This window comes from Xenopus laevis, chromosome 7L (assembly GCF_017654675.1).
Source record: "Xenopus laevis strain J_2021 chromosome 7L, Xenopus_laevis_v10.1, whole genome shotgun sequence".
NCBI classification, from domain to species: Eukaryota; Metazoa; Chordata; class Amphibia; order Anura; family Pipidae; genus Xenopus; species Xenopus laevis.
Genome location: NC_054383.1, coordinates 78,180,276 through 78,202,067, shown reverse-complemented (window position 1 = coordinate 78,202,067; position 21,792 = coordinate 78,180,276). Strand labels below are relative to the sequence as shown.

The window sequence follows — 21,792 nt, the reverse complement described above, 5'->3', positions numbered from 1 at the left end:
ACATTTATTTCAGATTTTGTCAGTAGATTAGGGCTGTCTGGGTTTTGTGGTTAGTAAATGCCTTTGTCTTATTTGTAAGGGTCAGGTCACACAGGCAGATTCGGGGAGATTCGTCGTCGGGCACAAATCTCCTCTTCTTCAGGGTGACTTATCTCCCCTGCCTGAAATGTAAATCGCTGGCGGGATGGTAATCGAATCGATTCGTTTTCCGAAGTTTCCTCGTGAGGCGACTTTGGAAAATGAATCGATCCAAGTGCCATCCCGCTAGCGATTTACATTTTAGCCGGCAGGGAGGCAGTTTCGGGAGATTAGTCACCCCAAAGAGGAGGAGATTTGTCACCGGGCAACTAATCTCCCCAAATCTGCCTGTATGCCCTGAGACCCTAAATTGAACTTTGTGCAAATGTTTTGTGTGCATTGAGACAGAAACATCATGTTCTGCTACATTGTGTCATGGGTTTGGATTTGGATTTGTTCATAGCCATTCAGCTTTTTGCAAAAGTATGTTTGACACAGTCTAGGTTTTCAGGTACTGGGCACAAATTGAGTATTTGTGTTAATTTTAGCCTTTTGCAGTATTTCTCTGATTATGAATAGCAGTGCCAACTAATATGGCAGGTCAGATATTTGGGGGGAAAAAACGAATAGTGTTAAAATCTTTCTGCTCCTTTTCTCGGTCGTCATCAATGCATCTCTGGCTCTTATGAAAGGTTATTTCAAACCTAGCAGTGCCCCTCTCCTGCCTCCCTGCAGCCTTTTCCCAAGTATCTTGGGAAATGGAAATGTATAAATATATATAATATGGCATCTTGTAGGACAGTGAAACTAAACTGACTGCTTTCAGGAGTTATATGAAAAATACAAAGTGGTTAAAGTGGATCTGTCGCCCTTAGAAATAATTCCAAATCCTATTTTATGATGTTAGTCAAGCAAATTATACTTCACTTACACTTTATAAATGATTTAATCTTTTAGTCTTGAAATCACATGAAGCAGGCAGGCACCATTTTGTGGACATTGTTATTAAGGCAAGCTTTTTATCATGCCAAAATCTTGTTTATGCACCAGAATGGGGCACCTGATGTCCATGTCCTTGCACTGGCTAACCAATTAGTTGGTGAGGAATGCAGTGACATCAAGGAAGTGCAGAATAGAAAGTAAAAGTAATTGCCTGCTCTCTGGCATAGAGGAGGGGCAGGCAATAGATGATTGACAGCTGAGATTATTAAATGAGTTTATAACTGGTATGAATTTTTTAAGAAAAATTATTTTTTGAATAAAAAGTACTTTTATTATACAGCTTTTTATGTCTGGGTGTCGGGTCTCCTTTAAGGCACAGCCAGATATTATTTGTTAAAATAGACCACTGGTTATGAAAGATAAAGCTGTCTAAGAAGTTTCTGCCTGTAGTAGCATGGCTCCTTTAATTTATAAATCGGTTCTAGTCCTGGGAAACCTTTTTCCACTCACAATGATACACAGGTCCTAATAAAAAAATGCATTGTACTGGACATCTTGTCACCCAAAAACCAATTTGTTATATTAAAGGTTTCTTGTACCATAAGCAAAAAGACTCCACACAGGAACCTCTGCAACATGAGGATTACTCCTGTGTTTACTGTGGCAAGCCAAACACACAGGTAATCCCTATTTTGCAAAGGTTCCAGTGTGCTGAGTCTTCTATTTCCTTATGCCTGTGGGGGTGCCGTTCCCTACTCTAGAGCACCAGGTATACTACTGGAAGAGAGCCCAGGTGTGCATGTGAGTTTCTTTCTTGTACCATAAGCAAGACCACCATCTCCTTTTCAGGGGGAGGGCAAAAGCTTCAGTAGTTAAATAAAGGAACTCAATGGAAATATGTAAAGAAGAATATAATTTTCTGATGCCACATGCAGGCAGAATTGGCCTGTTTATGAAGTGATATTTGATTGGTGCAGACCTTGTTGTAGGGAAGTGGACATTAAAAAGAGGTAGCACAGAACTGGTCCTGGAGAATTTCGGCTTGGATTTTTGATGTGCCAGGAACAAGTTCATACCAGCTTCCTAATCAGCCATTGAAGAAAGGTCATCGGAAACCCAGTCCACAGCTCTTCAAGAACATTTATTAAACTTCACCAACAAAGCTAAGTACATGTGTATATTAATAAAAAATACTCGGTATAGTATGTTTAGCATTGTAAAATCATTTTTTTGTAGATGCATATGTTATAAGCAATAGTGCCTAGTGTGTGATATTATTCGTATGCAGTTTACACGATTTTTCTAATTTAGTGGTTTTGAAAACATTGCAGATGACGTCTGCTAATACTAGGCTTTTTGACCCGACAGCTCTCCATGATCAGTCAGGTTATCATTATAATTAAGGGTTGAATTTTCAAGTTTTTTTATGGCCAAAGCTTTCAAATTTGAGTAGGGGGTTATCCAAAATCGATTTGAGTTTTTATAAAAAAAAAAAAAATTGAATTTGATTTTTGAAATTTATCATACTTTGGCCCTTTAAGAACTCAAATTTGACTATTCGCCACCTAAAACCTGCCGAATTGCTGTATAAGTCAATGGAAGAGGTGCAGGGATCAATTTGGTGAGGTTTGCAGCTTTCCTGACATTCTATTTGAGGGTCGATCCTATTCACCCGAGTTTCGAAAATGTAATTTTTAAAACATTTGATTGGTCAAATTTCCAGTTCATTAAAGTTTATGGGAGTTTAAAAATAAATAAATAAACTCGAAATTTGACCCTTGATAAATGTGTCTTTAACTGTTTATATAGAAAGTGCATGAGCAGTTAGGGTCACTAGAAAAATTTAAAATATTCTTTGCACTACAGCGGTGCACTCGTTTAAATATATACTGGTATAGTGTTGTATTACTTGCTAGGTTGGAAAATGTTCCAGTGTTAATTTGTGGGGAATTGAGTAAAATATCCACTGTAAGGTAATGAACATTGGTGGTTATGGGGAAATTTCTAATTCTGTTTTTCTTTTCTGAGTTTTGTTTTACAGACTTCCATTTCTTGAAGAATAGGACTGGACCTTAAAAGGTTATCTTTCATGTAAAGGATCCACTGAGAACAGGTGTTTCAGTACACTAGAATCCGAGAGAGAGAGAACGTGGCATGGAGAACACGAGGAATGCTAGAAGAAAAAATACAAAAATTGAATATTGGACTGTGACAGTGTGAGCAGCATGGACAGAAATCTGCTCTTTCAAAAACGAAGCAGTTATCACTGCAGTTATCAGTAAATTAGAGGTCAGGGTGAAATTCCAGTTTCATTCATTTGTATGAAATTCTTAGAAGCCCTTGTTTTTTGTTTTTTTTAGAAGCTGTATACTATTATTTTCACTTTACAAGCGAATAAAGAGAGCAGTGGAATTTCCCTCTGGTGGACTCCTGCAAGCTCTCGCCTTTGTTGTTTGTTTGTTTTTTTACCCTTTTTTGGAATTGTGTTTATAGTACTTGGTGAGCAGTAATCGATTTCACAACAGAGACGAAAATGGTGGATTGTGGGCCAGTTAAACTAAACTGAATGCTCTGGTGTGATTTGGAAATAACAAAATTGACTTGTCACATTGTTCATGCCCAGGCAGACATGATGTATTAAAGGCTCGATTCACCTTTAAATAACTTCTAAGCAACTTTTCAATTGGTTTTCATTATTTATTTTTTATAGTTATGTCTTTTTCTTCTGATTCTTTGCAGCTTTCAAATGGGCGTCACTGTCCCCTTCTAGAAAAACAAATGCTCTGTAAGGCTACAGATGTATTGTTATTGCTACTTTTTATTACTGATCCTTCTATTCAGATTCTCTCCTATTCATATTCCAGTCTCTTATTCAAATCAATGCATGATTGCTAGGGTAATTTGGACCCTAGTTACCAGATTGCTTAAAATGTAAATTGAAGAGCTGCTGAATAAAAAGGTAAACAAAAAAAAAAAAAAAATGAAAACCAATTGCAAATTATCTCAAAATAAATGTTAATAAAGATATGTGTTTAATCCATAGTGTGCTTATTGTTTTCTAAACATTTAATGCAGTTTTGCACATGAAGTGCCCTTTGCACTAAACCTCTCAATCATTTTTTAAATATGGGGCACTTGCTCATAATATATGTGTATCGGAGTTTCCAGTAAGATTGGATAACTAGCGACATCACACACATATACATAACGACATAGATGAGGTCCTCGCACTTTATGCGCATGCATGCCGACATAAACATCCATTAGTCTGACCTGTTGAGCAAACACATATATAGTAACATTTTAATTCAGGTTGCAAAAAAATTAGTCCACAAGTTCATTTTAGTATAATGGCTAGTTTATCTAATTTAAAGTTTGAGTGGAAGGTGAAAAAATCAATTTGATGCTTCTCCAAATAGCCTCTGAAAGGAAAAAAAAAATCCATTCTGGCTTTAAGAGGACAATTGGACCAGTCCATTGATTACCTTTGCATAGATAATTAATTTTAGTAACCCTGCATTTTCTGACTTGCTGAAATGTTGTTTATCTCTTAAACTTTTCTCTCTCAAATTCCCAGCTCTCACTGAATATTAAAATGGAGCCTCTTTAGTTCTAATCTCAATGTATACCCTTGTGTATACTATAAGGAACTAGATGTAAAATAAGTTTAAATGGAGTTTATTGTATGGATCTCTTTGTATATTTACTGTAACATAGATATTGTATCCTCCCCCTAAGTGCCTGTTCTCCAGTGTAAATAATCCCAGCCTGGCCATATTGTCCTCAAGATGGAGAAATCCATGTTATATAAGCTTTACGTTTCTTTTGGCTTTATTTCAATAATGTCTCTTTGAAGGCCAAAGCACAATGATGTCATGCATTAGTTCATACAATGCAGGTGCTTCATCCCATTTGCTTTAAGTGATTAGTCAACAACTCTAAATATTTTAAGTCTGTGCTGTTCAACTGGCGGCCCGCAACCCCCCCCCCCCTTGGGTGGTCCTCCCACATGAAAGTTTGCCTGCTGTGTCTGCTTACCATGTGTAAGCTTTAAAAGGTTTCATTACTGAGATTAACTGGCCCCTGCATTGTTTATATCTCAAATTCAGACCATAAAATCCTGCATTGTTCACACCTGTGACATCTCTATTGTTCACACCCTAAAGCCCAGTACTGTATGTAGCACATCTTTGAGTGGTCCTGATAGGCTTCCCTGTCTTCTGCTCTGTTCTTCCTTCCCTATGCTATTTGTGTGTGCCATACTCTGCCTGCCCAATGTTTCCTGTGTGTGCCATACTCTTCCTGCCCTATACTCCCTGGGTGTGCTATACTATGCCTGCCCTATTCTCTTTGGGTGTGCCTGCCATATTCTGCCTGCTCTATGCTCCCTGGGTGTGCCATACTCTGCCTGCCCAATGTTTCCTGTGTGTGCCATACTTTGTCTTCCCTATGCTCCCTGTGTGTGCCATACTCTGCCTGCCCTATTCTCTTTGGGTGTGCCTGCCATATTCTGCCTGCCCTATGCTCCCTGTGTGTGCGGGCATCCGCCGCGCCATCGGCTGGGATGCCCACCATGCCATACTTCTGCCTCTGTCTCCACGCCGGTTCCTTAGGGCGCGAGCGCCCGTGTCTCGTTCCTTTTATGGACGAGCTGGCGTTATGACGCCGGCGCACAATTGTCGCAAAAATCAAACAATATAAAAGGCTCTATTGGGCTTCAGTAATTTGCCCGTTTTAGGATCTTGTTCCTGTGGTTTTCGTGCTGTTAAGCTTCTGATTCTGTATTCCTGATTCCTGTTGAGACCCCTGCCTGGCTCTTTGACTATCCTGACTTCTGAATCCTGACCCTTGCCTGATAACCGACTTCGATTCTGCTTAACCATCTGATTGACTTCCTGATTTGACCCTTGCCTGCCTGACTACGTTTATTCTCTGCCTGCCTCGACCCGGCCTGATCTGACTACTTTATGGCCTTACGCCTTGTACCACGACTTTCTGCCCAAAGACTCTGCTTTTCATTTGTGCCCCTCTGCTTGTCCAGAACCCCTCGCCTTGCACCTCTCGTTATAAGACCTAGCGGCATCTGAGTAGCTGAGGGCTCCTCCCGAGGCCAAAGGTGGCTGCTACAGGCAGAAGCACGAGCCGAGACCAGGGTGCTTGGCATAGGTTCTAGATTTAGGGTGCTTCTTAGGGGTTTTAGCATTTGAAAATTGTTAGGGGCCCCTAAGGTGTTTAATCATGTGCTGGAGGGGGTGCTGTGTTATCCACAGGGGAGAATGAGGCATATGGATTTAGGGGTATGTCTTAATAACAACTTTTTCCACATATGAGTGATAAATGATATCCCTGCAGTGAGAACCAACCATTTGGTTTTTTGGTGTTCTATAACAAATAATGTGGACACGGTCTTGTGGTAGCATGGGTGTGGTTTAAAAACAGGTAGTGGCTCACACTGGTTTCAATTATCAGCCCTGCACTATGTAGGTCAGAAAAATTCTGGCCCTTGGTACCACAGAAGTTGTACAGCACTGTTCTAAGTGACTGCTTTCAGAGCACTAAATCAATGAAAAGGATTGTAATATCTAGTTTTAAGATGTAACAATGTATATATGACTTTTATTCTAATCATTTTTAGCAAGTGTATAAAATCAATGAAGAATCTGATAAGCCAAGGAAAAAATGTAAGACTCAAAGACAATACTGCAATTAAAATTTAACAACAGTAAGCAATAAAAGAAAGCTATGCAGTTTGTTTATCATTTGATTTAACCAAACTAGCATTTCTGTGCATGAATAAAGTAAAATCCTTCATAATCTGAAGTATCATATCCAGCATCTTCTGGCTTCCCGAAAGACACCAGCTTATTGACAACATAGCCACTCTCATTCACCGCTTTCTGCAGGAATGTCTCATTTACAGGTAGAGAGAAGACTTTATTCGAGCCCACCTCATAGTAATTGGCTCCTAAATCTCCAGCCATCAGCAGATGACCACCTGGTTTGAGCAGTGTAGAAAGGTTCTTCAGTGCCGTTCTGTAAGAATCATAATTGCGGCAGGCGGCTTCTAGACATACAGTTGATATGAGACAGTCGGCTTTTGGCAATGTAACAGGCTCCAATGGATTACTCTTGCTAACATCACACAGTAAAACCTGCTTAATCCTTTCTCTTAGTTTATTTTCCTTTTCTTCCAGCATTCCGCTGCAAAAATATTAAATCAACAGACCATGCATTAATAGGGATGCAAGTTATTTTCTTACAAAAATGTTAATGTTTTAAAAGAAAAAAGAGTTTTGCCACACTTTCCATTTAGAACTATGTAGTGCACTGATATGAATACTGTTTATTTATTCTAAACTAAACAGTTCAAAGACCAGTTTGGCAGTCATGGACTTTAGATAGCATATGCATTTGTTTTATTGTGTAAGCTATTACACAACTAGTACCGCTTGGGTTTCAGGCTTCCTCACCTACAGTAATGGGGCTGGCACTCAAATTACATTGAAAACAAAATGAAGAAACTAGCCCAAAATCCTGCAGAAGCTGGCTTTTCTAAGAGGGACACAACTTGACTTACATTTTAGCCTTATTAAATTTAACCAAAACACAGATTTGTTATTACCATGCACAACAAAACTATAGGTCTCTGGAACTGATTGGACAAGGAGGAGAAATCTCTGAGGTTTTCTTAAGGTGGCCATAGACGTAAAGATTTTTTGACCAGTTTTCGTGCTACCCGACAAACCTGGCAAATTATCGAGAGGTTAGTGGGCACCAAATGATATAGTATCTAACGATTTTCATCTGACATTGGTCAGAAAATCGATCGGTCAGGTTAGAAAATTCTCATTGGTCACAGTGAAATGTATCCATTGCTCAATTGTTTGCAGGGCCAAGCAGGCAGCTACCCAGTTTTCCTAGCTTCAACTAGATGATATCGCTTGAAATGGTCTTTTTGTTGATAGGCAAATCGTGCATTGAAACAATCATTTCAGGTGCTACGATAACAAAAAGTCCTTTTAAAAATCTTAACATCTATGGACACCTTTAACTATCTGTTAGGAAGAGTTAGCAATCTAGAGCATTTTTCTGTTACAAATGATAATTGTTACATTTTATTTTTACAATTGCATATATGTGATTCTTGGGTTTGGAGCTGTGGATGTACTGTATTGTAAATGTTAATACTTTACATCATTCATGTAAAATTTCCACATAATATAAAATATTTCAGAAACACATATTAGAAAAGTTAGCTTGCAATACCTTTTACCCTCAAGTTCCCAAACATGTTTTACTATCGAAGACCAATCAAATGCTCCTTGGTCTTTATTCAGCCATTTCTGCAGTTCTTGCAGTTCTCTGTTAGTGTACCATGTGACAGTAATATCTTGAAAGTATTCACAGGCAGACAGTAGCTGGTATATGGAGGGAGCAGTCCCAATATCAATAAGTGTTGTTCCCTTCACTTGACCTATTAGAAAACACAGCCAGTCATTGATCTATGCCAGAGTGGCCTGCATTACAATAAAATATATTCACTAAATACATTTATGGAGCTTGAGAGTAAGAAAGAGCAGCCTCCAGTCAGAATAGATGATGGTTTGAAGACATTATAGCAAACACAGATGTAGGAAATAATGATGAATGAAATTACAGAAACATATTAAAGTCAACATTTTTTCTCACTCCAAATGCTTTAAAGTCAATGGACGTTTTTTCTCATGCCGACTTTTTTGTCTCAGCTGCAATTTTATCGTATTTTGTCGTTGCAAAATTTTTTGAGGTCGAATTTTGCCGCAGTTTTGCAAAAACATTTGCAGATAGCAAACTGCATCATTTCGTTGAGAATCCATGACTGCCTAAAAAAATTTGCTCATCACTAGTAGGAAATTGTGTTACTGGAATGGAATATCCTTCAATCCTATGTAAAAGTTAAGACAAATACATTCCTCAGTTGACAGCCCAAATCTATGTAATGCTGCCTATAGGCAGGAGCCATTTTTGCACAATATATTTTTCATTACTTGTCATGCAACCATTATGGACGTATTTATAAAGAGCTGCATTGTAGGGTTGTACTGAAATTCTGGCTGATTACTTCACTACAGAATGATCCATGGTGCTGTATCAATGGTTGTCATAAGCTGGTTGTCATAAGCAAGTGACCCACAGTACATTACAAACTTACTGAAGAAAATGGAAGATTGGCATTTGGAGTATGATATTTGACAGTTATATGCATCACTGACATCTGATGTATAAGCTGTGTAAAATGTTGAGGAATGTATCAATGCTCTAAATGTAAAGGTTTAAAATACTAAAACAACTAGAAAGAGAGCAAGCACCTCTAGAGCAAGCATACAGTACTTCGACTATTGAATGGTCGAATAGTCGAACGATTTTTAGTTCGAATCGTTCGAATCGAAGACGTAGTCGAAGGTCGAAGTACCCAAAAAAATACTTCGAAATTCGAAGTTTTTTTTACTTTGAATCCTTCACTCGAGCTTAGTAAATGTGCCCCCAAGTATAACGCTTTTATTTTAGCCTCAGGAGACCTATAAAGGTGAGCAATATGTCAAAGCCCAGCACACACAAATACCAACTAATGTGCAAACATGCAGAGATGGCAAGTTCTGAATGCAAGTAAAAACTAACTAAATCCCTACCTATAAATAGGATGTAGTTTAACAAATGAATAAAGAAAATCTACATTTTACTGTTTCATAGAAGTATGTTTACCAAGTAAGTATTTTTATGTTGTTTTAGAGCAGACAGAACATACCTTCTGTAAAAATCTTGTGGAAATTTCCGAGAGTGAACCTCAAGAAATCATCTGCAAGACTTCCTGATCCTAAATGAAAATATGTTTCCAAATACAGCCTTGGATCAAACTGCTTTTCATATTCACTGGCATTAGTAAAATCAGACATGGTTGCTTCTGAAATGTGCTTTCGCAGGAGCTTAAATCCAGTTTATGTATCTTGCTTTAGTATGTTGGTTAATTTTTTACAAAGAGGGCAGCCTTATATTCTAGCTCCAGATCATAAGATCATGTGGGTGGAAATAGCTTAGTTCCATCTGTTTTATCTCTGTGTTAAAATCTGACTGCATTTTTGCAATAGTTTAGTATACTGACTTCTCTTATTAAGTTACCAAAGGGAGGAGTCACTCTACAGGCGAACAGTATTACTTGTGTCTTCATTTAAATAATAAAAAATGCTTTAATAATTAATGGGATTATTATTAATATAACATACATTAAAGTTTGCCTGTTTTTGTAAACAGTGTGCCTTTGTAACAAAATATAAGATGAATAAATAACATGAGTCATGGATTAACTTTCTAAATGCCCAAAAGTTTACTGGAGTGGTAACACAGTTCTTTAATGCAATCCAATCTACTGCTAATGTTTGATGCTAGATATTACATAGTTATGTTTAATCATACACCAGTGTCTTTAAAAAAATTGCCTTAAAGGGGTTGTTCACCTTTCAAACACTTTTTAAGTTCAATTGTTTACAGATTGTTCACAAGAAATAAAGTGTTTTTTAATTACTTTACATTTTTTATTTTTTACAGTTTTGCAAATTTAAGTTTAAAGTTTAATGTCCCCGTCTCTGGTGTTTCAATCTGGCAGCTCAGTAATTCAGGTATAGACTCTTAACTGTTACAATTTTGCAACATTTAGTTGATACAATTTTCAGCAGTATCTCTGGAATATTAGCAACTATTGTATCAATTATAACAGATGCCTGTAATGAAACCCAGAGATTCTGTTCAGCAGGGACAAAGATAATAAATGTATCAACTAAATGTATTAAATTAGAGCACTTTACATGGTCAGCGACCCCCCTCCCTCCCAGAGTTTCTTTAGAAGGTGAAATGCAAAAGAAAGAGTGGTGGTTTGGATCATAGGGATATCAGGGAATAAGCTTATGAGGGATCCTGGGAGAAAACTCCTATGAATACTCATAGGAGTTACAGAGGAGAGCAAGATGAGATTAAGGGGTTTACCAGGGCAAGAAGGGGCAGAACAGCTCAATGAGGGTGACTAAAAAGAGGAGCGGCAGTAGGGCTCATGGAGATATTTAGACATGTAGGCTCATGAAGGGCGTGCTGGAGAAAAAAATCAGGATGATTCCTTTGGAAAGGCCATTAGTGGCAGGGAGAGGCAGAAGATATGGGTTGGGCTGTTACAGAAATGGAAATATGGAAAGAGGAGGCATAGAAGGCAAAGCAAGGTTGTTTATATGTAATTTCTTGCATTAGTTGTAGGTGGGATTTCCAAATCACTTGAAAATTCAGGGACATGTCTAAAAAATTCAGCATTCAAATAAACCCCTCTTGCATCTGCCAGAATCCACAGATTGCAAATCAGAGCCTGGAGATAATAGTTCCTGCGAAATTACAGACATGGCAGGAGCAATTTCCATGCATTTCATCAATGCCTGACATTACTAATTGCTATGAAGGAGCAACAAGTTGCATCAGGAACAAATAGCTGTGTAAATGACTGTTATTACGTAGATATACTTCTATTAGTAAATGAGAACAGATTTAATTTGTCTCGCTTATTTTCTCACGCCAAATGCATTAAAATTAAGAGGTCTTTAAGCATTAACTTAATGTCAATGGGTGTTTTTTCTCTGTGTCTTAACAACGTTTGGGGGGAAAATTTGTAGATGACGAAATGAGGAATTTGGCTGCATATCCAACACAGAATTTTGTTGCAAATATGTACGCAGGCAAATATGGAGCGGGTATAAATGTATCAGCGAATGCAGCAATCAAATGCGCTTTGATGTGGAAATGCCCTGTAAGTAAATTGCTCTGAGGTAACATTTTTTCAGGAGGTTACTTTGGAGGTAAACTCTTTGGTAACTTATAATATCTTTATAATTTGCAGGAGGGGGGTACTTTATTCACTATATAATTTACCTTTGTTCTTATCTGCATTCCCAAGGGGGTCTCTCTAAAACTTGAGGAAAAGAACAAATGCCCTTTCTGTATCCTTAGCCTTTTGCTAAGCTCTACTGCTGAGATACTGTGGCCCTTTACATCTTGAACCATTATAAAAAATCTTAGGGGCCCATTGTACACATTTTTTGAACTGCGCACACTTAGCCGGTAAAACACCTGCCAAGGCCGGGGCCGGTATTACAAATTTACCGGCAATGCAGTTGCCGGTAATTTGTAATATCCTTTAAAAAAAATGGCCTGCCCCCATTTGCGCAGAACTTACCTTTTTTGTAGTGTTCTTCACATCGCCGCGAAGTTGCTCTGCCCCTTTTTGCGGCACACTGCGTAGCCACGCCCCTTTTTGCATTATGGACCGCCTTCTTTTTGTACCCGCCCCTACCGGCCGGTTATTTTTTTCACTAAAGGTGGCAACCCTAACTGCTATAGTGGTTATAAATGACCATTGTTGGTTAATGTGGAGTGTTTGTGAGGTGTTGTTCCTGAGAAAATAATATTGTTTGCCCCATCTGAATTGCTGGCTTAGTCTGCCCGCACGGTGCGAGAAACTATTTTGATGTGATAAGTGCCCTTTAAGAGGAATAGGGATGTACCGAATCCAAGATTCGGTTCGGGATTTGGCCAGGATTCTGGCTTTTTCAGCAGGATTCGGATTCGCCGAATCCTTCTGCCCGGCCGAACCGAATTTGCATATGCAAATTAGGGGCGGGGAGGGAAATCGCATGACTTTTTGTTACAAAAGAAGGAAGTGAAAATTGCTTTTACTGCAGTTACTGAGAATACCTCCCAACTGTCCCATTTTAAGAGGGACAGTCCCTCTTTTGACAGCTCAACCTGCAGTCCCTCATTTGTACTGGAAAGTCCCCTTTTTCTCTGCACTGAACAGCCAGAAAAAGAAACAAAGTTTCTAACTTATTTGGCTTTTGGCAGAGAGCCCAGAACAGCCAAAACAGAAGATAAGATATATTTGTAACAATTCAAATGTATCTAGATAAGCAAATAAGTAATTGTAACAATATAAGAGAACAGGTCCCTTGGTAAAAGTTAAGGTCCCCATAGACACAAAGATTTCTCTTGCCGAACGACCAATTTTAGAGAAGTCCTTCGAAATTATTGTACGGTTAGTGAGATTCGAACGATCGAACGTCTTACGATTTTTTGCCCGACATCTGCCAGGAAATTGATCGCCACGTTAAAAAATCTGTCGGCCCCAGTGCAATCTATCTATGTTTGCAGGGCCAAGCAGGCAGCTCCTCTTTGTTTTCCTGGCAAATTGGTCTTTTTAGTTGATGGACAATTCGTACGATCGTTCTGAGATAATTTTGGTCTCACGATAACGAGCGGATCTTTTAAAAATCTCAACATCTATGGTCAGCTTTAGACTCATGGCTTAAACAGCAATTCACCTTCATTAGCAAAACTATAATAACTAAAAAAAAAACCCACAGAAATATGTTCAAACTTTTATAACCTGCAACATTTTGCAAAACGAACATGGTAATTAGGGGTGTGGCCACAAAAATGGGCATGGCAGCGGCGCTGCAACTTTTTTTGTCCCTCTTTTTATTTCCAAAATGTTGTCCCAGAATCCTCTGCTATACCTGGCGGAAGGCGCCGGCATTCACTAGGGGAGTCCCTCTTAGGAAACCTAAAAGAAATATAATAGTGCCTGGCCTTCTGCTGGCCCGAAAACAATCCATGCAACATTACTAAATGCACTACAGAAACAGTTAATGATAGCAGAAAAGAATAATGAAGGAAAAAAAAATGTCACGTAAATTTGGTCCTTTTGACGAACCGTAGCCGCTAACTAGTTAAGGCGGTCGCCATAGAGATAGAGCTAAACAGGAAAAGCATTACATTGCTTAGCAACGTTTCCAGCGTTTCCTCGCACTTCTACATTTTCATTGAAAGTCCCTAAACGCTCTGCGCTGGTACCGCGATTGCCAAAAGACAAGGTATAGATATATTGCTTGGAAGTATCTCATTTCTCTCCTGGGATCGCTGCGTTAACCCTGAATGAACTCTTAATGAAGTATTAGTCGGAATTAGGACTCGGGAATCTTCGGCTCGGGGCAAAAGGCTTCGTCTATAAGCTCTAACCAAAGAGGTCACTTTTGACAAATTATAACAATTATAAATGTAATAGTTTTGTTCGAATAGACAAATATATGAACACTGAGTAGGAAGGAAAGGGACCACTCCCAGAGTTGCCACCTAAATCCTAGTAAAGTAAATGAAGCGTTTATTATCAGGGAACTCGTCTGGCCTAAACCATTTTGAAGTTGGGGGACACATTAAAACATTAAAATATTTTTAAGGTATAAAATATCCAAGGATGGTATTTTTAATTATTGGGAAGCATACATACAGACACTTCTTTGACTAATTTGCACTGCCAATTGATTTGTTTATTCATGTGACTAGAACTGGTATGCAGTATTTAGTGTGGCCTCCATTTGATGGTGGAGCTCATGTTTAATAATTTAATGTATTTGCCATTAAATTTGTAATCACTTGTTTTTCCGGTGCTCTACTACTGCTTTGTTGCAATAATAAATGCTTTACCTTAAGTAGGCCTTCCTTAAAGGAATTGTTCACCTTTAAATTAACTTTTAGTATGATATAGGGAGTTATATTCTGAGACCATTTTTTATTATATGTGAGATTATTTTTGCGTTATTTCGCTTTTTATTTAGCAGCTCTACAATTTGCAATTTCAGCAATCTAGTTGCTAGCATCCAAATGACACTAGCAACCATGCCCTGATTTGAATATGAGCAGTGGCGTAACTACCAGGGGTGCAAAGGGTGCGATGGCACCTGGGTCCGCACCCTCTTGGGGCCCAATGGGCCACGATAATGGATAATGGTTGGGCAGGGGGAGATTTTACAGCGCACGCAATTCATAGGGGGGAGGGCCCGACAGGGGGGCCCAGGTGCTCATCCTATACCAGGGCCTGCCGGTGAGTAGTTACGCCACTGAATATGAGACTGGAATATGAATAGGAGAGGGCCTGAGTAGAAAGAGTAATAAAAAGTAGTGATAACCATACATTTGTAGCCTTTTTTGATGGGTCAGTCACCCCCATTTGAAAGTTGGAAAGGGTCAGAAGAAGACGGAAAACAATTCAACAATAAAAAAATAAAGGCCAATTGAAAAGTTGCTTAGAATTAGCCATTCTATAACATTATAAAAGTTAACTTAAAGGGGTTCACCTTTAAGTTAACTTTTAGTATGTTATAAAATGGTCAATTTTTAATTTGGTCTTCATTGTTTTTTTTAGTATTTGTTTTTTAATTATATGCCTTCTTCTGACTCTTTCCAGCTTTTAAATGGGTATCACTGACTTTATCTAAAAACAAATGCTCTGTAAGGCTATAAATGTATTGTAATTGCCACTTTTTATTACATTTTATTTTAAGGCCTTTCTCCTTTTTATATTCCAGTCTGTTATTCAAATCATTGCATGGTTGCTAGGGTAATTTGGACCCTAGCAGCTAGATTGTTGAAATTGAAAATAAAAAGGTTAATAACTCAGAAACCACAGATTAGAAAAAGCAATTGCAAATTGTCTCAGAATCTGCCAGATTTTTCAGACAAATAGCAGTCGTGTAGGGCCATCAGAGTGCCCCATATACAGGCAGATAACCTGCCGACTCCGACTAAAGGAGTCAAATCGACAGCTAAAACCTGTTCCTGTATGGCCACCTTAAGCAGTAGCCTGGCTAACTATAAACAGCGCTATCTATTAACAGTAGCGATATCTTTTTTTAGATTTTAGTGATTTTCAGTGAAGGACAGTTTTGGGTGTTCCATTTAAATATCAGTTTTGGGTGTTCCATTTAAATATCAGTGTTGGAGTGTGTTAATTAATTGACTAGTTTATTTTTAAATGGGCATAAAAAACAGTAATGCAAAAATGTAGTTAATGGTAGCCTGCAGAATGCTTGTTGGTATGTATAAAACAGTTGTTGCAGCAATTAACAACATTAACCACTAGATGGTAGTATCTAGTTATTATGATTCCATATATTCATGGCAAGTAACTTTTATATAGAAGCTAAGGTACTAAAATGTTACACATTGGCAAATACTATATAATTAATGCTGACACCTAAAATCATTGTGTGCACAGTATTTCTGTAAACAAATACATTTCCTATGTTGCTGGACAGATACAGCTTTCTTTATGATCACCTTTTGTAAGTTCTTTCTAAAATTCTTTTTTATGCTTCCGAAATGCAATGGATGCTTTATTTCTGAAAATATATAAAGAAGCTGATTCTTAAGTGTATAACTTGGAAGCTGTTTCAGGACTAACAGGGATGTACATATCAGATAGGGTATAAATAAACAAATCTTCCACGCCAGAGTTGTGTTCAGCATTTATATACTTGTGTGGGTGACATGTTGTAACAAATACAGGGAATGCTAAAGAGACTAGAGTTTAAAGTGATGATATTTTTTATCCTTTGTATAGTGACAAAATATTCTGACAAACACTGACAATTATTATTGTATAGTTATAGTGAATGTGAGGGATCATTGCATTGCTAAAGTTTGCAATGTAAAACTAAAATAGTTATTTTAACCAGGTCAGTAGTGTGCTACTGTTGCAAGTAAAATATGTGCCTACAATTTTATGGAAAACAGAACATATACTCTACTTTTAAATGAATCCATTTCACATGGATTTTCTTGCTGAGTAAAACAAAATATTCTTTAAACTCAATAAACAATTCCTTTTAAAGGAAAACTATACCCCCCGAACAATGTAGGTCTCTATAAAAAGATATTGCATAAAACAGCTCATATGTAAAACCCTGCTTCATGCAAATAAACCATTTTAATAATAATATACCTTTTTAGTAGTATGTGCCATTGAGTAATCCTATATAGAAAATTGCCATTTTAAAAAATAAGGGCTGCCCCCTGGGATCGTAGGATTCACGATGCACACAAACAAACCAAACAAACCATACATGTTAGGTCACATGAGCCAATTAAAAGACAGAGTTTTGTCTTTTGCTTCAAATCTTCCTGTTACAGTTAGTATTTCTGGTCAGCTGATCTCTGAGGGAGCACAGAGACTATCCTGAAATGGTGATTCAAGGCAAGAGATGTAAAAGGGCAATATTTACTTAAATATATGTTTTAATTAATTAATTTAGTTTTAATTTTGGGGGTAATATTTTCCTTTAATGAAAAAGAAATCTATCTCCATTATACTTTAATTAAGAAATGTGTACCGTTTTTATAATAAACCTGACTGTATGCAGTGAAATTCCCCCTTTGTTTTACTTGCTCTGACAGCTGCAGATAAGAAACTTCAGCGGTCCCTAACTTTGAAACGATCATACTTTCAAACGGCAGGAGGGAGCCCCTACTTACTTCCTTGACCTCGAGCAGCTTTGTTTGTTTCCCTGTAAAGCAGCGACTGTGTAGAGATTTGTATCCACAGACCCAATGCAGTTTGCATATTCTGATTATTAATCAGTCTTGCTTAGTGATGGGCGAATTTATTCCCGGGATTCGCCACCGGCGAATGAATTTGCAAAACTGCTGTGAAAATACGCCAGTGCCCAAAAAATTGGACGCCGGCGCATTTTTGCCAGCGAATGTGTGCCGGCAGGCAAAAAACGGACGCCGGCATCAAAAACGAGACGCTGGCGCAGTTTTGCAAATTTTTTGCCGTTTCGCGAATTTCAAGGGAAATTCACAAATTTTTCATCGAAATGCCCCAAATTCGCCCATCACTAGTTTTGCTTTATTAGCTTCTATGGCAGATATTATTTGACTTGTGCTGTTTTGAGAATTTAGAACAATCCCTAAGCTTAACCTCCCAACTGATGCCCAGATCACACTGAGCATGGTCTTGGTCTTGCAAAGATGTTAAACAAAGTTACAAGAAAATAGCACCCTGCGGCCAACTTTGAAAACATAAATAATTTGTTTAATTAAGCTTCTGGTGCAGTAAGTTCATGTTTATGTTTAGTATACAAAATACATCATTTCTAACATTATTCTATTTTAGACTTTAGTTCCCCTTTTAGTCCTCTTTATAAGCATGTGAGCTAATTGCAAAAAAAAAAAAATATGTGTTAGTAGTTTATTGTAAGATTGTAGATGACATTTATATTTCAAGTTTTAAATTTTGGGCACAAAATAGGTAGAGAATTTTAGTCTATAAACCTCGCTTACCAGAACGCTTGTACTTATATTTGATCCTGTTTACTAGTGCCAAGTGATAATTTGATGCACGCTCAGGTGCAAGGTAGTACAAGTATGGGATTATTATCCGGAAACCCTTTATCCAGAAAGCTCCGATTTACGGAAAGCTGTCTCTCATAGACCCCATTTCATCCAAATAATCCAACATTTTAAAAATGATTTCCTTTTTCTCTGTAATAATAAAACAGTACCTTGTACTTGATCCAGAAACCCCAGGTCCCGAGCATTCTGGATAACAGGTCCCATACCTGTACAAGTGCTGGTGCTGATATTTGCACCTACTGAATCTTGAGGAAGTTTATTGCTAATTTGCAGCTGGGGCAATTACTTTGGGATTCAGGGAATGAATTTTCATTGTGGGTGAAAACATGGTGACTTGTAATGGATGTAAAAAAATCAAAAATGACCTTTTTGAGTAGATGAACAGTTAAATGGAATGCAACCTAATTAAAAACTAAAATGATTTTATTTGATACCTGAAAGCACAGCAATTTCATTTTGCATTTTCTATTTACTTATTTCGTTTCATTGTTGTATTTTGTATGTACCATTTCCCACTCTTTCTTAAGCTATTGCATCACTGAAAGCTGCTATGGACTCATGAGATGTTTTACAATAGTGTTGTCTGGCTGTATGCTTTCCATAATATTTGTTCCAGCATTAAACTGTCTACTGTTGTTTCTGTTTTGCAATCTAGGTAACTTTACATTAAAGGATGTCTATTCCATTTTCAAATACACATTATCGCATTCCACGAGGATTTGCAAATCTTCTAGAAGGGCTGACCAGGGAAGTTTTAAGACATCAGCCTAAAGATATTCCACTCTTTGGTGCCGAGTACTTTGCACAGCTATTACAACAAAGACAAGGTAAGCAGAGACTACATTAAAAGCATCATCGCACCTATGAGAGGGATTAGTAGCCCAGCAGCAATGCTTAAATTTATGGCTGTGTAGATTTATGAAGTCTTCCTTATGTCAAAAATATAACTATATTTCTTTCTGAGAAGAGCAGCTCACAAAAAACAATTGTAGCAGGAGAGCCACTCAGTGTATTAAAGGAAATGTAACACCAAAAATGTAAGTGTTTTAAACAAATGACAATATAATGCACTGTTGCCTGCAGTGTTTTCTACAGAAACACAACTATAGTTTACATAAACAAATTGCTGTGTAGCCATGGGGGCAGCCATTCACACAAAAGATACACAGTGTAGAATTCTAATGTATACTACAGGACTTATCTGTTATCTGCTGTTTATCCTGTGGCTTTTCTCATTTTTTGGCTTAAAATGGCTGCCCCATGGCTACATAGCAGCTTGTTTAAATAAACTATAGTGGAGTTCCTGAAGCAAGCACACCAATTTTACCAGAGAAGCTCAGCAGTACATTATATTTTCATTATTTTAAACCACTTTCATTCTTTGGTGTAAACGTTCCTTTTAGGTGCTAGAAGGCTGGTAATTTTGTTAATACTAGTTAGTGCTTCTCCTGCACTGCTGATTTGACATCTAAAGATAAGAATAGCTCGCAATACTAAGAGTCCAAATACCACTGTGACTCCTTCAGTTACATTGAGTAGGAGAAACAATAGCGCGTCTGAAAGCAGTTACATCACGAAGTACTTGTTCTTTCTGAAAGCACATGGCCAGGCACTATGACTTGAGATGTCTGCCTACGTACCAACATTACTGGTTGGTTCAGGAATAAACTTTTAAACTATGTAATTTAGAAATAAAAAACAACACCATAAAAATCATGACAGGCAGATAGGCAGAGTTAGAAACGTTATTTGAAATCAACACATATAAAGAGACTAACTGGCAAAACCAGCAGTGCTGTGAAAGCACAAAGTTAGCTGCACCCATTTTGTTGCTTTATGTACAATGTATACTGGACAGGAAATGCTTACAGACGTATTTGTGACAATGAGTACAGTTAGCATTTAAAGGAGAACTAAACCCTAAAAATTAATATGGCTAAAAATGAAACATTTTAAATACTGAACTTATTGCACTGAACAGCAGCAATGATCCAGGAGTCCAATATTTTCACAGGGGGGCTACCGTCTTGGAAAGTGTCTGCGACACTCACATGCTTCAAGTGATATGAGCAGCTGCTGAGAATCTAAGCTTAGGTGTTGTCGCAAATTATCTAGCAGAAAATGATGTTGACCTGTAATATAAGCTGCTGCTACAAGTAGGGTTGCCATCAGTTTGTCAAAAGGGCTGTCTGTTCAAAACTTTCTGCCATGCCTTCCCCAAGATCACTGCTCCACCCCCAATGCTATATGACACGCCCCTATTGTTTGGGTTTAGCCACTGACAAAGGTGGCAACCCTAGCTACAAAGCTGATTATTAAATTCTGATGCTAGTTGCACTGGTTTCTGTGCTGCCATGTAGCAATTATCTGTATTAATTACTAATCAGCCTTATACTGTAAAATGTATATTCTATGTGTATTATATATTTTGTGTTTGTCTCTAAATTCAGTAACTGACAGCAGCACATGTGCAGTGAATCAGCAGAAAAGAAGATGGGGCGCTACTAGGGCATCTTTTGGGTCACAGATCTTCCCAAGTTCCCAGGGTTGTGGTTGCCTTGGGCTGGAAACCCAAAACATAATGAACAACATTTCTAGGCTATTTCTTTAGTTAAACTTTAGTTCTCCTTTAAGAGACATTGGTCCTTTTTCTTAATACTAAACTAATAGATGAATAGGAAACCTATTTTACAAGATTACTTTTTATATAATATTTACATAAAGAACTTAGCAATAATTATAGGTAAGTTTAAAAATAATGCAGGTGTGGCAAGTATAAAGAGTACAGATATCAGATTGGAAGCTGGTGTAAAGTTTATATTGGATACAATAAAGATGAGCACTAGGTTGAAAATAATAGCTAATTTGAATTTGAAAAAGCCTTCACATATTCATATTTATATTTATCTTGTAGAAATTCTCATATGCAAACTATATATATTTTGTTTTTAGAGACTGACTTTGACCCATCACAGTGGGGAGCTGCTTTGGAGGATAGATTCTATAACAACCATGATTTTCAGGTAAGTACTTTATTATCTTATATAATATATAAGGTTTTTCTATATATAAAGGTTTTCAAACTTTTTCTATTTAAAATGTATTTGTTGTGCAATACCTGTTTTTGCCTCTTGACCCAGTGCTCTAACAATATTATATATAGCATCATAAATATCACAATTTTTCTACAAGTAATATCCAGGACAACAAATAAATATCCCCTATCTCACCTTAATTCAGGCTGGGAAAGCACCAGAGTTGTGGTACTTTATCTATTTAATGGGAAATACCAATTTACTAAAAGGGAATGTTTCCTTTACATTCATTTTAAGCATATTATTGATAGGGTATCTAAACATTATCAAACAAACAGCTGCGTAAAGTCCAAGTCTGAGCGCTGCAGAACATAAATATTGCTCAAACAGCAAATATAAAAAGCAACTGGCAACTCTCCTAGAATTTTGCTGTCCGCACCAAACAAATAAATACATTCTAATGTGTACCTGTTCACAAAGAATGGGAGTTACACTTTTACATTTTTTTTAAATTTCATAAATCTGTTTCCAAAACTGTTAA

The 21,792-nt window shown here is 37.5% G+C and overlaps 2 protein-coding genes across 3 annotated transcripts in view; one reads left to right on the top strand and one right to left on the bottom strand.

Moving 5' to 3' along the window:
* Positions 1 to 6,559: 6,559 nt before the first annotated feature.
* On the bottom strand, positions 6,560 to 10,014 carry XB5789557.L (uncharacterized XB5789557 L homeolog). The gene is given in 3 exon segments (NM_001086396.1): positions 6,560 to 7,161; positions 8,227 to 8,434; positions 9,746 to 10,014. Coding segments are annotated over 3 exon segments (783 nt in total). The 5' UTR covers positions 9,894 to 10,014; the 3' UTR covers positions 6,560 to 6,734.
* Positions 10,015 to 13,825: 3,811 nt separating this feature from the next.
* The window catches only part of spa17.L (sperm autoantigenic protein 17 L homeolog), a 66,808-nt gene continuing 58,841 nt past the window's right edge, over positions 13,826 to 21,792 (top strand). The window contains 3 exon segments of one of the 2 annotated variants that reach the window (NM_001197283.2): positions 13,826 to 13,898; positions 18,872 to 19,043; positions 21,169 to 21,239. In NM_001197283.2, the coding sequence (NP_001184212.1) occupies positions 18,890 to 19,043; positions 21,169 to 21,239 (225 nt within the window). In that variant the 5' untranslated portion in view covers positions 13,826 to 13,898; positions 18,872 to 18,889. 2 annotated transcript variants of the gene reach the window in all.